We start from the raw sequence: 18723 nt of genomic DNA, 5'->3' as shown, positions 1-18723 counted from the left end.
CAATAGCATATACTCCAACAATGCAAACCAACCACACCCTTCACACAGCACTGTCAGTGATTTTCATATAGAGCGCTACGTGGCGTCACCATCATAAAAACCTAAACAACCTACTTACAAAGTGTTAGTCAGCTGGTCTGATTAGCCGATAGCGCTTTTCAGCACGCCAGAAAGATTAGAGTTTAATGTCCTGTGGATGACGGCATCATTAAAGATGGAAGTCAAGTTGGGACTAGACAAGAACATTGTAAAGAAACTGATCGTTTCATTTTCAAAGAAAAAAAGGTATTCGATTTTTAGCAGACACTAGTGGCAGTCGATGAGTAACATTATGAAAATGAAAAAAGAAAGAGTATGATTTTATGTCCCGGCGACTATTCTCCATTAAGGACGGAATACAAGCTCGGGTTATAACGGGACGGGAAACCGCCAGTGGCTTTTCAAGTAGACCCTCTCAGCATATTAGAGAAACAAAAAAAAAAAATTAAGTGTTTAAAAGCATTTGAACTCAGCTCCTCCTCAATGCTGGACCACTCGGCCACTGCGCATCGGAGCACATATAACCTTGAAAACCTTGTAAGGATATTGCAGGGTAAGTTGTGCTGAGAAATGATTGTTAAGAAAGAAGTAGATACGTTGAGCCGTTTTCGAGTTAATTAGCACTGAATTTAGCCAACCAGGCCATTGCACGCTCAAATTCAAGCTGCCTGCCAGAGAAGGTGTCGCCTGACGTGTACTTCGTTTGGTTTCCTAGAAATACAAAAATCGGATCGGATCGAACCCGAGCCAAAGACTGAACAGTCTTGTGCGCTGTGAGAGCATCTGACGCTATTTGTTATCTGGCCGGCCACACAATGGCCTGATTGGCTAACTTCAATGCCAATTATCTCTGAAACGGGGCAAAGTATGGAATTTTTCCTTACAATTATTTCTCAGCAGGACATACTCTGAAACACCCTTACAAGCTTCTCAAACTGTTTCTGACCACCCTGTACGAACAAAAACGTCGATTCGCTCATCGGTCGCATCGCACTTTCTTGTGTAACAAGCATCAGATCTGAACCGCTGATAACTACGAGGCTAATAAAGCGGAATGTCTGTACGCGTTTGTCGCGCAGTATTTGTTTTGCCAATGACATCGTCGTACCAGTGTTTCCACTTTGCTCTTTCAATGGCACGAATTTGCTTCCAGTATACTGTATAAATTGTTGTAGCGTGGAAACGTTTGTAGCTAGGACATCGATTCGCGTGTCAGTGTGCGATTGCTTTGTGTGGGGAGCGCCCAAGTGTATCGGCCTTCATCAACTTGCTGATCAGACCTAAAAGTGCACAAAGATGAAAGATGATCACTTTCAACATCTGCTATAGTCAGGTTAGTACAGTATTTCCTTTCCTGTGCTGTGCTGTGTTTCTTTGTACCCAAAGTTTTTGGCCCACCCTGTATATGTAACCACTATATTAAAGAGATTGATAATCAAATTACAGATTAATACAGAACAATTATTCTGATTTTCTGCCCACGTTTTCACAAAAATCCTACGGTACGAAGGCGAATTGCGCACACACATTTTGTCCTTTTTTATTTATCTTTCTTAAGCCTAGATTACCATACTCCCGTAACATTTGTGATTGTAATTGGTATCTCTTTGCTGTTCCTGCCAATTTGGACACATGAGCGACACGTGCTCTTGAGCACCTTCATGGCAAACATTGTTGTTAACAATGACGATATTATTGATTCTATTACTCCAGCGATATGCTGACACTGGTGCTCTTGTCGTAAATAAGACGAATGTTTAGTAATGGTGTGCCTGTTCTCTGATAGTCGACATATTTGTTTTATCGCTTCCAATTTATATTAGTGTGGCATCTTATATAAATTAGAGGAATGTTAGTTCACATTGGCTCTCTTCAGTGATAATCTCTCTTTTGCTACTGAAATTAGCACAATATGGATGGTGCTGAGTTAGATTTTGACACTAACATAATGGGCAATTTGCTTGAAGAAGCTGATAAAGAGACAGACAATGGAGAATTTAGTAAAGACTAAGAAGATAATGTGGTCTGTGCAGATGACAGTGATGTAGACGCAGACTTTGATGCTCCAGATGAGTAATCGGAAGGAGAATTCTTGAGTGACCGTGGAGGAAAGCAGATGACTCTCTACTCATCCTACGTGTAAAATACTTCGAGTTTTAATAATTACACTAATTTGTAACTTGTACATAAGAGGGGAGTTTGATAAGTAATGTAACTTTTTTTCTGAAAGCAGGTTGGTTTTATTCAGTATTCCAGTGCTCCATATTATTTTCCGCTCTTTTGGCTACAAAACCCTCCGTTCAGTACGACAGCCTTACGCCACCTTACTGGGAGAGCCTTATGTCCGCATGGTACCACTCTACTGGTCGACGTCGTAGCCAGCGTCTTGCAGCATCAATAACATCAGCATGTCCGTACTGATTCCTGCATAGTGCATCCCTCATTGGGTTGAGGGAGGAGAGAGGTGGTGTGGTGCCACACCATGGATTGCCGTTTTGTTTCCGTTTCCAAGTGATGAACCCATGTTTCATAGTCTGCGTCGATGCTCGACAAAAAATTGTCACGATCAGCCTCGTAACGCTCAAGCAGTTCCGCGCAAATGGTCCTTCGCTGCTCTTTATGGTCTCCTCTTAGGCGGCAAGAAACCCAGCGGGCATGTACCTTACAGGACCCCAAATGGTGGACGGGTGAGTCAGCACTACCAGCAGAGGCATCCAATTGAGCAACGAGGTGTGTGATCTGTCGATCATTCCTAATGAGAGTGTCCGCACGTTCCAACACTGTAGGAGTCACAGCTTTGTCCGACCAGCCGGCACGCGGGAGATCGATAGGTCTGCGCGATCTTGTTGCGGCGATGACAGACGCCTCGTCCCACGACTCACCATGCTTTTATTCATTGCCAAGTCTCCGTAAGCCCTCTGCAAGCGCCTATGATGTGATGCTCTGGTTTTCCACCAAAATAAACTCAGTGACAGCTCTCTGCTTGGAACGCACCTCTGTTACAGGCGCCATTTTGACGGCTACATATTGCGCTTCCACTTATCGGAACTTCATGAAACTATAGGAGTTGAAGCGGGAATATTCCAAGATGTTCCACAACAAATTCCGTATTTTTCAACTGAAACTGACAGAGGAAAAAAAGTGTGTTTCATTACTTATTGAACGCCGCTCAGAAGATAAATTATGACTTCTTTTCCAGTAACATTTTGGGCGTAAAATGATCATAACAAAATATAAAACAGGACTTTTGTACTTAGGTTGTATCCAGCCCCGGTAGCTGAGTGGTCAGGCCGACATAATGTCAATCTTAAGGGCCTGGGTTCGATTCCCGGCTGGGTCGGAGATTTTCTCCGCTCAGGGACTGGGTGTTGTGTTGTCCTAATCATCATCATCTCACACCCATCGACGCGCAAGTCGCCGAAGTAGCGTCAAATTGAAACACTTGCACCCGGCGAACGGTCTACCCGATGGGAGGCCCTAGTCACACGACGACTTAGTTTGTATGCAACATAGCACAGGAGACCTAACAAATGTAACTACCTTGTGCGTAACCAATTAATTATGACTTCCCTTGAATGAAATTTAGTGTTGTAAAATTTACAATGGTTTAGTAGCAATGTAACGCTGCCCTTACACTATGCTAGTCCGTCCTCTACTAGATTATTACTGTGCGACGTGGGATTCTTGCCAGCTAGGATTAACGGAGAACATCGAGAACGTTTCACCAAGGGCAGCATGTTTTGTATTATCGAGAAATAGGGGATAGAGTGTCAGGGACATGACAGAGGATATGGGGTGGACATCACTAAAACACTAAAACATCTCATTGCGGCGGGATCTTCTCACGAAATTTCGATCAGCAACTTTCTCTTCCGAATGAGAAAATATTTTGCTGTCGCCGACCTACGTAGGGAGAGGCGATCATCATAATAAAATAAGGGAAATCAGAGCTCGCACGGAAAGGTATAGGTGTTCGTTTTTACCGCGCGCTGTTCGAGAGTGGAATAACAGAGTATTGTGCCAGGCACTTATGTCTGATTTACAGAGTAGCCATCTACACGTAGCGCTAGATGTAGTGCTCTACGGTTGATGGAAACCAATATGGTTGCTGTTAATTAGCGCTTTAGTGCTTCCGATGGAGAATCTGAGTCTGCACTGGTCAGCTAGCACGAAAATTACGCACAAACAACGCAGTAGATTCGCGCTGAGTCAGTCGCATTGCTACAAATGCGTCTTCCGCTAATTACGTGTCACCCTACTGCGACGTCGGCGCAGATGAACGAAGTCCATCCCTCGCGTAGCGCAGTGGCAATGACGCCTACCAGTGTAGCACTCAGTTGTGCGGTGGGAGCCCGTCAGTCTAGAGCGGCACGTGTTCTCGGAATCGGAGCGAAGTCTCGCGCGAGTGCTTCGGCAAGAAGGCAGTGGGGCGGAGTCGGCAGTCGGCAGAGGAAGCGTGGTCGTCGGCTGGAAGCCAGCTGGTCCGATAAGCCTGCCCGCGTCCCCTCAGTGTGTGCCAGGCGCCGCCGCCGGCGGGTTAAAGGTCACGCCGCGGCTGCGCGCTGATAAATACGAGGGCGGCGGCGCGCACGCCGGACTGCGTCGCCAGCCACACACCATGGCGCCGAGGTGAGTGCCGCCGCTCGCCCGCACTGCATGGCGGACAGTGTTTCTCCCTCCATTAGAGTACGGAGCGCTGCAGTTAGCCCAGCCTTGTCGTGGCGAACCCTGCTGGAGCGACACTTAGGATGTGCTACTATATTCCTAGTAGGCTTTCACGGGATAGTTCGGTTCCATTTTCAAACGTCTGCCAGTTCTGGTTTTTCAGCATCTGCGAGACCCTTTCCCACAAGCCGGACAAGCTTGTGACAACTCGTGCTTCCATCCTTTGTAAACGTTTAATACTCCCTGTAAGTTCTATTTGGTATGAGTCCCACATATTTGAGCAATATCCTGTGATAGCACGTGTGATTGTTTACAAAACAATCTCTTAGTCTGAATTTTTATATTATCCTACCAATGAACCGAAGTCTGCTGCATGCTTTACCCGCAGCTGAGTCTATTTCATCGTTTCATTTTATATCCCTACCAACTGTTGCACCCAGGTTTTTATACGTGTCGACTTATTCTAATTGTGATTCATTGATATTGTAGTCATAGGATAAACGTTTGAGTTTTGTGGAATGCACAATTTTAGATTTGTAAATATCTAAAGCAAGATCCCAATCCTTGTACCACTTCTCAATCTTATCAATATCTGACTGAACACCTGAATAGCTTACAATACTTCATTATAGATAATTGCATGACGTAAATAATCCAAGGTTTCTATTAATATTGTCAGCTAGGTCGTTAATACACAACATTAACAGCAAGGGTTCCACCTGAAATTATTTCTACATACGTTGAGACTCTCCACCCAAGATAACATACCGCCCTGTCTAATGAGAAATCATCAATCGAATCATAAATTGCGCTTGATATCGCAAAGGATCATACTTTCGATAATAGGTGCTAGTGTGGCGCTGCGTCAGTTGCTAATGTACAGTCCTTATCAGTTTGCAGGGGGCGCAGTATTGTATTACCTGCAAGCACATTTTCTGAATTTGTTGGCGTGAAAGGAAAATCGGCGCAAGAAACTTTTAGCGATTGAAAAATACAGCTATCTTTATCGAATCACTTTATTTCTCCACTACGCATTCCAGAGAATTTTATTTCCATCATCTGGATTAAGTTAATGTAATATACATGTTGACTTTTGTTTTATGATTTTTGATGGTAACCTATGGCACTTTTAGTAGAGAAAACAATCAGTTTCCGTATACTGAACGGCAAATTGACACTTATTCTGGTGCTTCAGTACTTAAATAGTAATATAAACATAACAAATTCCCGATTGCCCATGTGCTTATTATCTGGTTTTCGGATTATCCGTGCGTAGACCAGAGGTATCCGGGAAAATAAAAAACCAATGCTGAAGTGTTCTCTTATTATAATGAATATTTTCGTACGGAATACAAACTTCTGCTTGAGAAGACGTAGATAACGAAAAAATCCGCGAGTGGTTAATTAGTGATGCCTATGAGCCGAAATTTGAGCCGCTGAGTAACGCGAATAACAGGAAAAAGTAAATGTTCTATAGAGGAGGAGAGTTAAGACGAAGTGATGGAAGAACCTGTTATCGCGATCACCGAGGCACTAAAATATGTTTGTGTTATTACATGTAAATGAAGTACAGAAACAGAAAAAATGATGCTATTTCTCGATATTGAACTGAAAGTAACTGAACCGAAGAAATCATTGTGTTTTAAGTGTAATATTGTAATAACTTATCAGTTTCCACCGAGTCATATAATGGGCTTTCAAATATGACATGATTTTTAAATACATAAACAACAGTTTTCGGTTAAAACAGGTGTATTTGGGTTATTATCCAGGTTTGCCCGTTATCTGTGTAGGCTCTGGAGCTTTCTACATCTTCCAGTAGTTTCTGGCTGCTTTTCAGAATTCTATTCGTAATCATGCAAAATTGAAGCCCGCAGTTGGGGTTGTCGTTCTATAAAGCATCTAGTGACGACTGAAAGGAATTTATATATGCATTGGCTATTCAATATAAGCAAACGAATAATTGTAAACGTTCAGATCCACATTGTAAAACTACTTTGTTTTCGCTCTCTGCACACAGCCAGTACCTATACACAATAACAGCATATAGAAAAAAAAATTAACCTATGCTGCATACATTTTAAATGAAACGATCAAAATGTCTAGCGAAAATGTAAATCAAATAACCAATCATACATCTTTGTGTTTTTCTATTGAGAGTCATGATACTGTTGCCGCAATAAAAATTTTCACATTCAGATATACATTTACACCAAATTTTCCAGTTATATCGTGTGTAATTAAAAATGTCAAACTACTGCTTTCTGTGTGAGTAAATGAAGATATAAATCACTAAATGCGAATTAGGTTAAAAAAATATATAAATCTGGGTTTCATTAGATTGTAAAATATTCAAAACAGGAAGTCATACACGTAAATTATATGGACTGACCGTACATAAATAAATAAATAGATAAATAGATAAATAGATAAATAAATAAATCTCAGTTTTCTTGATACGTTGCGTATCTTTCGATTAATACCAAAAATATCACAGTAACCTATGTTTTCACAGTGCACTCTTGGTGAGGACAACAGTATACTATGATTTTTCCCCACTGAAGAAACTTCGATGTTATCTTTTGAATTGAGACGCGTTTGAGAAAATAATATTTTTCAAAGGGATGAAATGATCATTTTTTTGAAGTGCACACGTGAAACCCAAGCAGGCACTCAATAGAAAAATGGAGGTGTACACTAAAAACGGAAATAGATTTCAAACTCGACAGCTAGAGTATCAATGTATAACACGACAATGTTGCTACTGGCCTGCTTAAAATAGGCTCCTACGACAAAAGCTCGTGTGTTTTACATTTTTGTTCCTACAGGACATTATCCATATCTGAAATGAAGATTTCCGAGACACTGAGATGAGTGGTCGTGCATTGTAGGTGGAAATATTTGTAACTGTCAAAATCACCGTTTAGAAGAGGCTAATGCATAAAGTTTACTTTAGTCCTGTCTTGGCATGAAATGAGCGCTTTCGAATTCTAAAATGCTTCTTGTATATAACTTGAAACATTTGATCTTTTTTCACGGCATTGCTTAAGGGTCCCAAAACGTCGAAATTCGCGTGATGTTCAGATGTGGCTTTTTAGTTTACTGCACGAACGCTCACTGTAAGGGTCCAGAATTACTCTCACTTACTAACGGTATTATGGACGAAAACCTGGCCAAAACCACAAATGAGTCGTAGCGAAATCGGAAATTCAGGTTGGTATAAAAGTCGTAAGAATAGGCTAGATGCAAGTGGAGGTGGCATATTTATTTCCGTCAGGAACTCGATAATGTATCGTCGGGATACTACAGATCCCGAGTGTGAAATAAACTATGTGAAAGGAAGCCTCAAAATTTGATACTAGAACATAACTGAGATGCTTCATCGGCCACCTAAATCAGCAGCTGTAGCGACCGAATGCTTCACAGAGGATTTAATCATCTTGCAAAAATTTCTTGACTGTCCCTTATCAGCTTCCAAGCTAGAAACTCTGAGACTCATGTGATTAAAATAGGTGCCGGGGAGACGGATTCGTGTGAAATTTTTCTAGGTACCTCTTCTAAAAATTCTCCTAGGTAGTTAAAGAGGCGACTCCTGAGAATGCAACCTTTGATCTCCTGATCACAAGTAGACCCGAACTTTTCAATTTAAATTTACATCTGTACTCCGCAAGTCATTTTAAGGTCTGAGTAGTGCGTACGGTGTAGTTAGTGACTGGCTGTTACACTATAATTTACTTCTGATGCCAGAACGAATGTGAAGAACATTAGGAAAATACTTACGGTTAACAAGGGCGACAAGAAATGGATTATACTCGTAAGTTGTCTGAACCGTCATCAGTAAACGTCCATCTCTTAGATGGAAATGTGTGATATTAATGCACAAGATTCAACACTGTTTTACAACATGCTTCGGACATGTATGTGCCGCGCAATCTTGTGAGGGATAGAAAACTCCTGGATTGTCAGTAGTTGAATTAGAAAGTTGCTACGAAAGCAGAGAGAGCTTCATCAGAAATCAGAGCATTTTTGACGAAGCCAAAGCTGACCGAAGCCAAAATGAGCGCGAAGATAACTTAGTGCGAAATCTAATAAAAGCTGTAATTAGAATAAAGAATACAGGCTCTGAATTGATTATGCGAATGACGTTCTGGAACATGCTTATTGTAGATCACTGAAGCAACGAAGCGTTCTAGCTATTGGGGAACGGCGCAGTTCGATCCCGTCGTCAAGAAGGACCACGCGACAAATGCACAAAACTGCAGATCTACGTTTCTGACGCAAATCTGTTATATAATTATGAAATTCTCTTTATGATCCTATATAATGACATTTTTGGAACTTCTATGATGAAATATGACTTACGACAGGTCTCAGCATGTACTTCTTAACGGGAAGACATCGTCAGATTTAAAAGTAACTTACAGCGTACCTCAAGGAGTTTTGCATGAAATTACTGCTCACTATACACAGAATTCATCTGGTTAACAATGCTGAAAATCCACGAAATGGACAGCGGATTTGCGGATTAGGCTTTTGTAAATACGGCAATAACAACGCCAGAAAAAATTTTCGTGAAACGAAGGAAGACTTGCAGAGGATCAATGCTTCGAGCAACGGCTGACAGCTGGTATTCAACACAAGCAGACGTAACTAAGTACCCAACTTGCTAGAATACTTGTTACTATGCAACTGCACGACTGCCGAACAGACACCGGAAACATTCACTGTCGTGAATTGTCCACGATTACGCGTACAAAGTGATCAAAGCGAAACCACCACACAGAACTAGTTGTAGCAAAATCAGATGCCAGGCCGATGTTTGCTGGGAATGTAAATCATCTACGAAAGATATATATTACAATACCCTTCTTCAGCCTACCCTTGATAACTTTTCAACTGGAGATATACAGGGTATTCCAAAGATCTCTCCGCAGTGCCGTATGATTTTTAGCCGCGAGTGCCGTATGATTAGACGAATTAAATTGTGAATTCAACAACAGGGGCTGGGGGGACAATTTCAATATTTAATGTGAAATTTTTTAATTACAAATGAATATTCAGCAAGTTAATAACTTGTATTTCACTGAGTTTTATTTCGGTATATTCACAGCGGCATACGGCACGCGCGGCTAACAATCATACGGCACTGCGGGGAGACGTTTTGAACACCCCGTATATCAGAAAGGCTCAAGAATCACTATCTGATAAAAATTACCAGACATCTATAATGGACATCAATATGGGGTGTGTCTGTCATTCGCCTTTATGGCAACTTGAACGATGCTACAGACACTTTCAATGACGTACCAGAATATCTGTGGAGGAATGGCAGCCCATTCTTTCTCAAGAGCCGAAACCAGAGGAGGTAATGATGTTGGAAACTCGGGTGTGAAGTGGAATTCCCGTTCTAGCTTATCCCAGAGGTGCTGCACTGGGTTCGGGTCGGGACTCTGAATAGGCCACTCTATTCCAGGAACGTTGTTGTCCACAAATGATTGCCTCACAGATATTGCTTTATGACAGGATGCATCGTCATGCTGATACAATTAGTCATAGTCTCCGAACTGTTCCACTATTGTACACAGTACACAATGCTGTAAAATATTTTCACACTCATGCACATTTAGAGTTTTATTAAAGGCAAATAAGGGACCACATCCTAACCACGAAAAACTACCTCCTCCGTACTTCACTGTTAGCACACACATGAGGGCAGGTAACGTTGTAAAAGCGTTCGCCAAACCCCAACCTTTCCATCAGATTGTCACAGAGTCCAGCGTGGTTCATCACTCCTGATCAGTCGTTTCCAGTCATCCACTGTCCATTGCTATAGCGGTTTACTGCGCCCCAAACGTCATTTACCACTGAGTGTGGCTTATGAGGAGCTGCTCGACCACTGTGCCACATTCTTTTTTTAACTCACTACGCACAGTCATTGAGCTAGCGGGACTGCTGGTAGGAATTCTGAACTCATGAATGCTTCCTTCCGCTGATTTCATTCGATTTATTCCAACTACCTTCCGCAACGCTCGACGGTTCCAGTGCTTGAGGTCTACCTGGTCTTGGTTTAGCTGTGGATGGTCCTTCGCGTTTCAACTCCACAAATACATCACCAGCAATCGACTTGGGCAGCCTTATAAGGGCTAAAATGTCCCTGATAGATTTGTTACTCTGGTGACGCCCAATGCCTAGCCCTCGTTCGAAGTGACTGAGCTCTCCTGACAGTCCCAATCTGCTGTTACTTTTTTTCTACTGAGAGCATAATACTCCTTGCCTACTTTTATACTGGCGGGTTCTTCTCTCGTGAGATGAACTGGACCGAGCGAGGTTGCGCAGTGGTTAGCACACTGGACTCGCATTCGGGAGGACGACGGTTCAATCCCGCGTCCAGCCATCCTGATTTAGGTTTTCCGTGATTTCTCTAAATCTCTCCAGGCAAATGCCGGGATGATTCCCTTGAAAGGGCACTGCCGACTTCCTTCCCCGTACTTCCGTAATTCGTGAAGACCGATGGCCTTGCAGTTTGCTCTCTTCCCCCAAAACAACCCCCCAACATGCACTGGTCAATTCTGCATTACGTAGGGATGTCCGGATACTTTTGATCAGACAGTTTATAGAAGACGCATATAAGAGCAGCACTGTTCGTAAAGCTTTCGCATAATAAGCGTACAGCTCTACCGAACTTTATCCAACTCCAACGTTAGACGATTCAAGAGAGACGATGTGCGCAACAGAAAAGTTACATGGTAAAATTCCGTGAACGCCAATCTTAAGCATTTAGGATCACTTCCGTCCAACTATATCTCGTAGAAAGGTAAAATAAAAGAAAGTCGACGTTATACATTCTTACTTCCTGTGCTCATTTTCTGAACGCAACAGGGAAAAAGGGTATTCCGTTAAAGAAGCTCGGAATTGGTTTCGCCACCAGCATCCCGCGAAGCAACATACAAGGCCTGTTTCCAGACACGGCTGTACAATGTGTTTTGTTGATAGGTCTCCTGCGCAGCATAATGCAAACAGTAAATACGTTTCTCGAAATTCAAAATTTAAGTGACACGAAATTAAATCATATATTTAGCATATTTTGAATTCACGTTAAGACAAAATGCGAATTTAGATAATCTAATTTTCTATAATGAAAGCTTGACTCCCCTGTACAACATGTTTACTTGTTTCCGTTTCCAATGCCATTTTCGCTTTTATTCCCAATTTTAATCAGTTCTGTGGTTGGCAACGTTGACGTGGTAACTATGGTTTTTCAAGCTCTACATCTGCACTTAAGTCCTTCAGAATACATCAAATCAATGAAAAAACTTTGATGCAGGTGTTATTATTAAATTCTTTCCATTTCATGGAAGAGACTATTGTACAGTTCTTCTAAACAATAAAATTAACTTTTCGTAAGAATTACACTGTGACTAGTTGCATGGTTCCGCTACACAAAGAGCCTTTGAGATTCTGCCGCTAAGCCATATCTGTGTAGGCGCGTAGGACGTTACTTCCTTTTCCGGTGTTACACTGTCAGCATTCCGGTTTCCAAATGGACATGTCTGAAATACTTTCCCGTTTGGTCAATTATGCCTTCACAAAACATACGATTTGCGATTTTTATCAAATTATCATATCCGTGAAAACATCACGACAATTTGTCTTTTAAGTTATGCAGAATTAATTAGTCTACAGCTATTTCAGTACTCTGTTCTTGAGGTACAAACGTCATATATTGCTACTAAATATATCTGTACCTTGATATTATACATGGTGGTTGCGAACAATCTGTAAAGCTTGTAAGGATGCTGCAGGTTAGGTTGGTCAGCCGCTGTGGCCAAGCGGATCTAGGCGCTTCAATCCGGAACCGCTCTGCTGCTGCGATCGCAGGTTCGAATCCTGCTTTGGGCATGAATGTGTGTGATGTCCTTAGGTTATTTAGGTTTAAGTAGTTCTAAGTTCTAGGGGACTGATGACCATAGTTGTTAAGTCCTACAGTGCTTAAAGCCATTTGAACCATTTGCAAGGTAGGTTGTCCTGAGAAATAATTGTTAAGAAAAAATTCAATACATTGCGTCGTTTTCGAATTAATTAGCATTGAAGTTAGCCAACCTGGCCGTTGCGCGCACAAATTCAAGCCTCCCGCCAGATGCAATTAGTCAGTAGTTATCTCAGTGTAAACGATAGCGCACTAGACTACTGATCCTTCGGCTCTAATTCTATCTTTACAATGAAAATCATATTTGACGACACCGTCTCTGGCGGACTGTTTGAATGTGTGCTGGCAACTGCCTGGCTGGCTAACTTCAAACTAATTAAATCGGAAACGGAGCAAGGTATCGATTTTGTTCTTCACAATTATTTATAAACACAAACTACACTACAACACCCGTACAAGCTTTTCTGACCACCCTTTATTTAACAGTTATGTACCTCTAACCGCGTCCGTAGCCAAGATCGGTAATACACTCCGCCGGCTGGAGTGGCCGAGCGGTTCTAGGCGCTAGTCTGGAACCGCGCGACGGCTACGGTCGCAGGTTCGAATCCTGCCTCGGGCATGGATGTGTGTGATGTCCTTAGGTTAGTTAGATTTCAGTAGTTCTAAGTTCTACGGGACTGATGACCTCAGGAGTTAAGTCGCATAGTGCTCAGAGCCATTTGGTAACGTACTCCCGCGCAGTGGCGTTCGGCTCGGAGGTAGCAAGTTCGAATCCTGGTGGTGGAAGAAATTTCCACAGCTAGTATTTGGCCGGTATGGAAAGGGGAGGTGGTTCAAAAATGGTTCAAATGGCTCTGAGCACTATGGGACTTAACATCTGTGGTCATCAGTCCCCTAGAACTTAGAACTACTTAAACCTAACTAACCTAAGGACATCACACACATCCACGCCCGAGGCAGGATTCGAACCTGCGACCGTAGCGGTCGCGCGGTTCCAGACTGCAGCGCCTAGAACCGCTCGGCCACACTGGCCGGCGGGGAGGTGGTGGCGTGCCGTTCCTTATTTAAGACCTGGGCTAAATTCCAAATCTCCCCGCTTTGTATCCTTGCATTAGGGCTTGTGGTACCGTTGGTCATCCGTCCGTTGTTAAGCTCGGCGAACAATTTCCTCCTCGAAAGGAGTAGGTTGTGGTCCGTCACTGGGTTTAACCGACCCCTTTATGTTCACACATAACAACAAAACCCCAAGTGTACGCTGCACAAGCACTAATAAGTCATCCGCAAAGTAAAGATACACACCACTTCCTAACAGGTCAGGGGAAGCCAACGATAATTCATCTGCTACCAGGACCTTGCCCAGGACGGCAATGAGGGATTCCCACATCTGCCCCACACTCTCATTTTCTAATTAGGAGACTGTCTTGACTTATATACTGCCACCGTCATGTGTTCTAAGCATTACAATGGGACCCATTTTGATGGATGTTTGGGCCATGTACTGAAGCACTCAGATTTCGTCCTCGTGAATATGTAGATAACTGTAAATAACTAAGTGACGTGTCTGGCGTGAAGAGCGATGAGAAAATACAAAGGAAACGCACTGTCTCCATCGAAACATTCGCACTATCTCGTTGCATCGAAACGCTGTGGCATATCTTTATGCGTAGAAATGTAATCTTTTGGGCGAGAACCAGTCACACAGCATGTTAAACTCATGGATATCTACACCAGTAAGTAGTCGAACTAGAGGTACCTACCTAGTAGCCTACAGACCCCCTCCCGCCCTGATGACGGCAGCTAAGGTCGTCGTATGTGCACCACAAGACACCGAAACCTTCCTTATGTACGACTGCTCTGCAGATAGATCTAAATAAAATGAACTGTGCGCAAATCGCACGCCATGGTGTGTCGAATGTTCTAAGTAGGACTGAGGTGAGCTGACGTCGGTCAATCAACCATCCACATTCCCTTAAAATGCTCCCCAACTATTATTACACAACTCTGGAGCGATGGGGTATTGCATTGTGTTGCCGAAGAATCAAATCTCCCGCTAGATGCTTCTCTGGTAAAACGGATGCTCATGATCGTACAGAAGGTCCCCTTAGTGTACACCGATATGAGTATCCGCCACACATTGATGTGTAAGGGCTCTGCTGCGTAGTCAAAACGAACTTGTAAACATATGTGCGAGAATTTTGTTGGCAGCTACTTTTGTCTACGCTGCAGAAGTTCCGCTGCGAAGCCCTTAGACATCTTCCATACAGTCCCAATCTCTCCCCATGCCATTTCCATATCTTTGGAGCTCTGAAGAAAGAAATTTGTGGCCTCTGATTTGCTTCGGACGAAGAGGTGCATGCCTGAACACAATCATGGTTCCGTAGGCAGCAGTAAATATTTTCCCATGAAGACGTTGACCCTCTTGTCTAACAGTGGGTCAAATGTATTAATTGTTATGGTGATTACATTTGAAATAATGAACAGTTCACTTAATTTTTTCTATTTGTCTCGTTTTCAATTGACTGCCCCTCATAATATGGCGGCTATGTTCGCAAAATTCGGTAGCAAAACGGCGCACATAGCTTCCATCCTTAGTATAATTACTTAAAACAGTCGGCTAGCTGTAATATTTCCGAGAGTAAAAAAAGAGTATGAGAGGCTGTAAACAAGCGTCTAAATTTTTCTCCGTAATTAGACAACACGACAGCTTTAAAGGTTCCTTATAAACGCTTCATTTCGCTTCTTTTCATCCGTCCCTCTGCTTGCAGTGACCGAAACGCGGGCGGGTGCCATACTTGTTTTCAATGACTTTTTTTCGTTTCTTTTCCCTCATATCAAACGCCTTTTTGAATCTCGTTTCTTATCAGTATTTTTGTGGCGTAGCCCGCCACTTGGAAGCGTGTTCGGAGACGCCTGGAGAGAAGATCTACAAGTAACTACGTACAATTTTACGTTGCTTGCATTAATGGAAGTTTCAGACATCACAGCATGTGCAGACAGTTGACACGGCTACACACAGATAACAAAGAAGTTTTTCAAATGAAACAGTGAAAGGAAAGGGAGGTGAATATTATCATAGCAAGATGATTAATGGGTTACAGATATCAGTTCTGTAACTTTATTTTTAATTCAGATTAATTTTTTGTTACGATAATCATTAGTCAGTAATGACAAGTAAATAACTGTAGTGGAATATGACACTGGTCAACATTTTTTTCTGGTATAGAGATAAAACTTCACTGACCTACTGATTCTGAAAATCCAGTTAATTTTTCGCCATCAACCTCTAATTTGTAGTTGTGGAGGTTTTAAAATACCTATGTGTAAAAGGAGAGACTACAGTGGTGTTTGAACAAATTCGAAGTAGGAACTATAATCATAACATACTTACTGTCATAAAACTACGCTACTGTATTGTCGTAGGCCTAACGTAGATTTTTACAATCAAACATTCAACACTTTTTTCGTGGATGATGATGTTGGTGGCTGAGGCTTTTGATGACAACTTCCTTCTGTGCGATGTAGGTACTTCACGCTTCAAAAGCCACAGTAACCACTTAATAAAGTATAGTTCAAAAAATGGCTCTGAACACTATGGGACTTAACTGCTAAGATCATCATTCCCCTAGAACTTAGAACTACTTAAACCTAACGAACCTAAGGACAACACACACATCCATGCCCCAGGCAGGATTCGAACCTGCGACCGTAGCGGTTGCGCGGCTCCAGACTGTAGCGCCTAGAACCGCTCTGTCACTCCGGCCGGCCAAAGTATAGTTCCATCTTCCTCTATAACAGCTTTCCCTCCGCAGCATTTCCTGATAGAACCTCTCCCCATGCTAGTCACTAACCGCTGCCAAATTGGCGGGGAAGAAATCTCAAAGAGAGTGAAGGAAGTGCGTTTTTCGAGATATTCTGCATCCAAGGTTTTTATAGTTCTCTATAAGATTTCCCACTCATACGTCACTGATTTCTACTCCCGTATTCCCTAGGGATCCTTCAACGACATCCATAAAAGACACTATGCTGCAAGCTCTGACTTAATTATCTTCAGAGTTCTTATCAGGCATTATTTTCCTAATCTATGGCCCTATAAAAATCCCTTTATTCAATTCTGCACTACTTAGTTCAGGGATCACTTAACCTAGATGCATGAAACCGTTACCACTTTAGTACATCCCTTTTGCAAAATTCTTGGTAGGTCCGAGCTTAACATGCGACGGGGGAAGGTGAAAATTTTGAGACTCCATCAGAGACACATATTTCATACACTCTTTCCTTGGAGCCAATTCTTGTCGTGGTGGCCTCTGTTTAACTGTATAATATTTGACTTTTGCACGGCAGTCCCAAAAAGAAAGGAAACAATACTTTGTGAAACCACTGTGTAGACTAGTGAGTAAACTTATTACCTTACACTGAGGTGACGAAAGTCATAGGATACCTCCTAAAATCATATCGGACGTTCTTTTGGCCGGCGTAGCGCACGAGCTCAACGTGGCATGGACTCAACAAGTCGTTGGACGCCCCCTGCAGAAATATTGAGCCATGCTGCCTCTATAGCCGTCCACCATAATTGCGGAAGTACTTCCGTTGCAGGATCTTGTGCACGAATAGGCCTCTCGATGATGTTCCATGAATGTTCGGTGGGATTCATGTCGGGTAATCTGGATGGCCAAATCATTCGGTCGAATTGCCCAGAATGTTCTTCAGACCAATCTAGAACAATTGTTGCTCGGTGACATGACGGCGTTGTTTGGGAACATGCAGTCCATGAATGGCTGAAAATGGTCTCCAAGTAGCTTAACATAACAATTTCCAATCAATGATCGGTTCAGTTGTACCTGAGGATCAGTCCATTTAATGTAAACACAGTCAACACCAGTTTTCACATTGCTTTGTTGACAACTTGGATTCATGGCTTCGTAGTATCTGCGGCACAGTGGAACCCTGCTGTCATCTCTTACCAACTGAAATCGGGACTCCTCTGACCAGGCCACGGTTTTCCTGTCACCTAGTGTCCAACCGGTACAATCACGAGCCCGATAGAGGTTCTTCTGACGATGTCCTGTTAGCATAGGCAGTCGCGTCAGTCGTCTGCTGCCATAGCCCATTATCGCCAGATTTCGCCGCAACTTTAGTCATACGTTCCACATTGATTTCTGGGGTGGTTTCAAGCAGTGTTGCTTCTATGTTAGCACTGAAAACTCTATACAAGCGCTGCTGCTCTCGGTCGTCAAATGGGGGACGTCGGGCACTGCGTTTTCCGTGGTGATAGGTAATGCCTAGAATTTGGTATTCTCGCCATACTCTTCACGCTGTGAATCTTTAAATGCTGAACCCCCCAACGATTTCCGAAATAGAATGTCCCATAAGTGTAGCTCCACCTACCATTATGTGTTCAGAGTCTGTTAATTCCCGTCGTGCGGTCATAATCACGTCGGAACCCTTTTCTCATGAATCACCTGAGTATCAATGACAGATCCGCCAGTGCACTGCCCCTTATGCCTTGTGTACGCAATACTGCCGCCATCTGTGTATGTGCATATCGCTATCCCACGACTTGTCACCTCAGCGTAAGATAACCATGTATTTTCGAGTTGCCTTCTTTATAGTTAATAGCGTCAAGTGTGTCTGATAAATTAACGTAATTCTCTTCTAAGAGTAACCTACAGGTACAGATGGGACCTTATTGGCATTATTTAATACATATTACATCTTTCAGACTTGTCTTGAAAACGTCTATAAACAGAGAACACTCTGTAGCACTACATGGAACGTTTAATTCTTTCATTAAAACTATACCTTCAATACAATGCTATATTTAAACAATGGTTCACATTAAACTTAAGAACAAAAAAGACACTGAACTTGTTTTTTCCACACTGCTGTCGAACACAAAGCAATTAATAAGTATATAGAAAATCTTACAACTGTTGTGTTACTTAACCCTGACGTGAAGGACGTTTGTCATATTACGATCTCGAACTAAGTTTAAATCTCGTATTTACTTTTTTTGTACAAAAACCACTGCTGACCAGCGTAATCGCCATGTCGATGACATAATCCGGCAGTCGAATCGTTACAAAAACCTTCCG

General features: G+C 42.5%; 1 protein-coding gene across 1 annotated transcript in view; it reads left to right on the top strand.

The window, feature by feature from the left end:
• The first annotated feature begins 4379 nt into the window (after positions 1–4379).
• LOC126298546 (uncharacterized) overlaps positions 4380–18723 on the top strand; it is a 439384-nt gene continuing 425040 nt past the window's right edge. Inside the window, exon 1 of the mRNA XM_049989905.1 lies at positions 4380–4668. Within this exon, the coding sequence (XP_049845862.1) occupies positions 4658–4668 (11 nt within the window). The 5' untranslated portion in view covers positions 4380–4657. The remainder of the gene's footprint in view (positions 4669–18723) is intronic.

The sequence above is a fragment of the Schistocerca gregaria genome, chromosome X (genome assembly GCF_023897955.1).
Source record: "Schistocerca gregaria isolate iqSchGreg1 chromosome X, iqSchGreg1.2, whole genome shotgun sequence".
Lineage (NCBI taxonomy): Eukaryota > Metazoa > Arthropoda > Insecta > Orthoptera > Acrididae > Schistocerca > Schistocerca gregaria.
The sequence above is the reverse complement of the archived record's forward strand: the minus strand, read 5'-3'. Positions and strand labels throughout refer to the sequence as shown.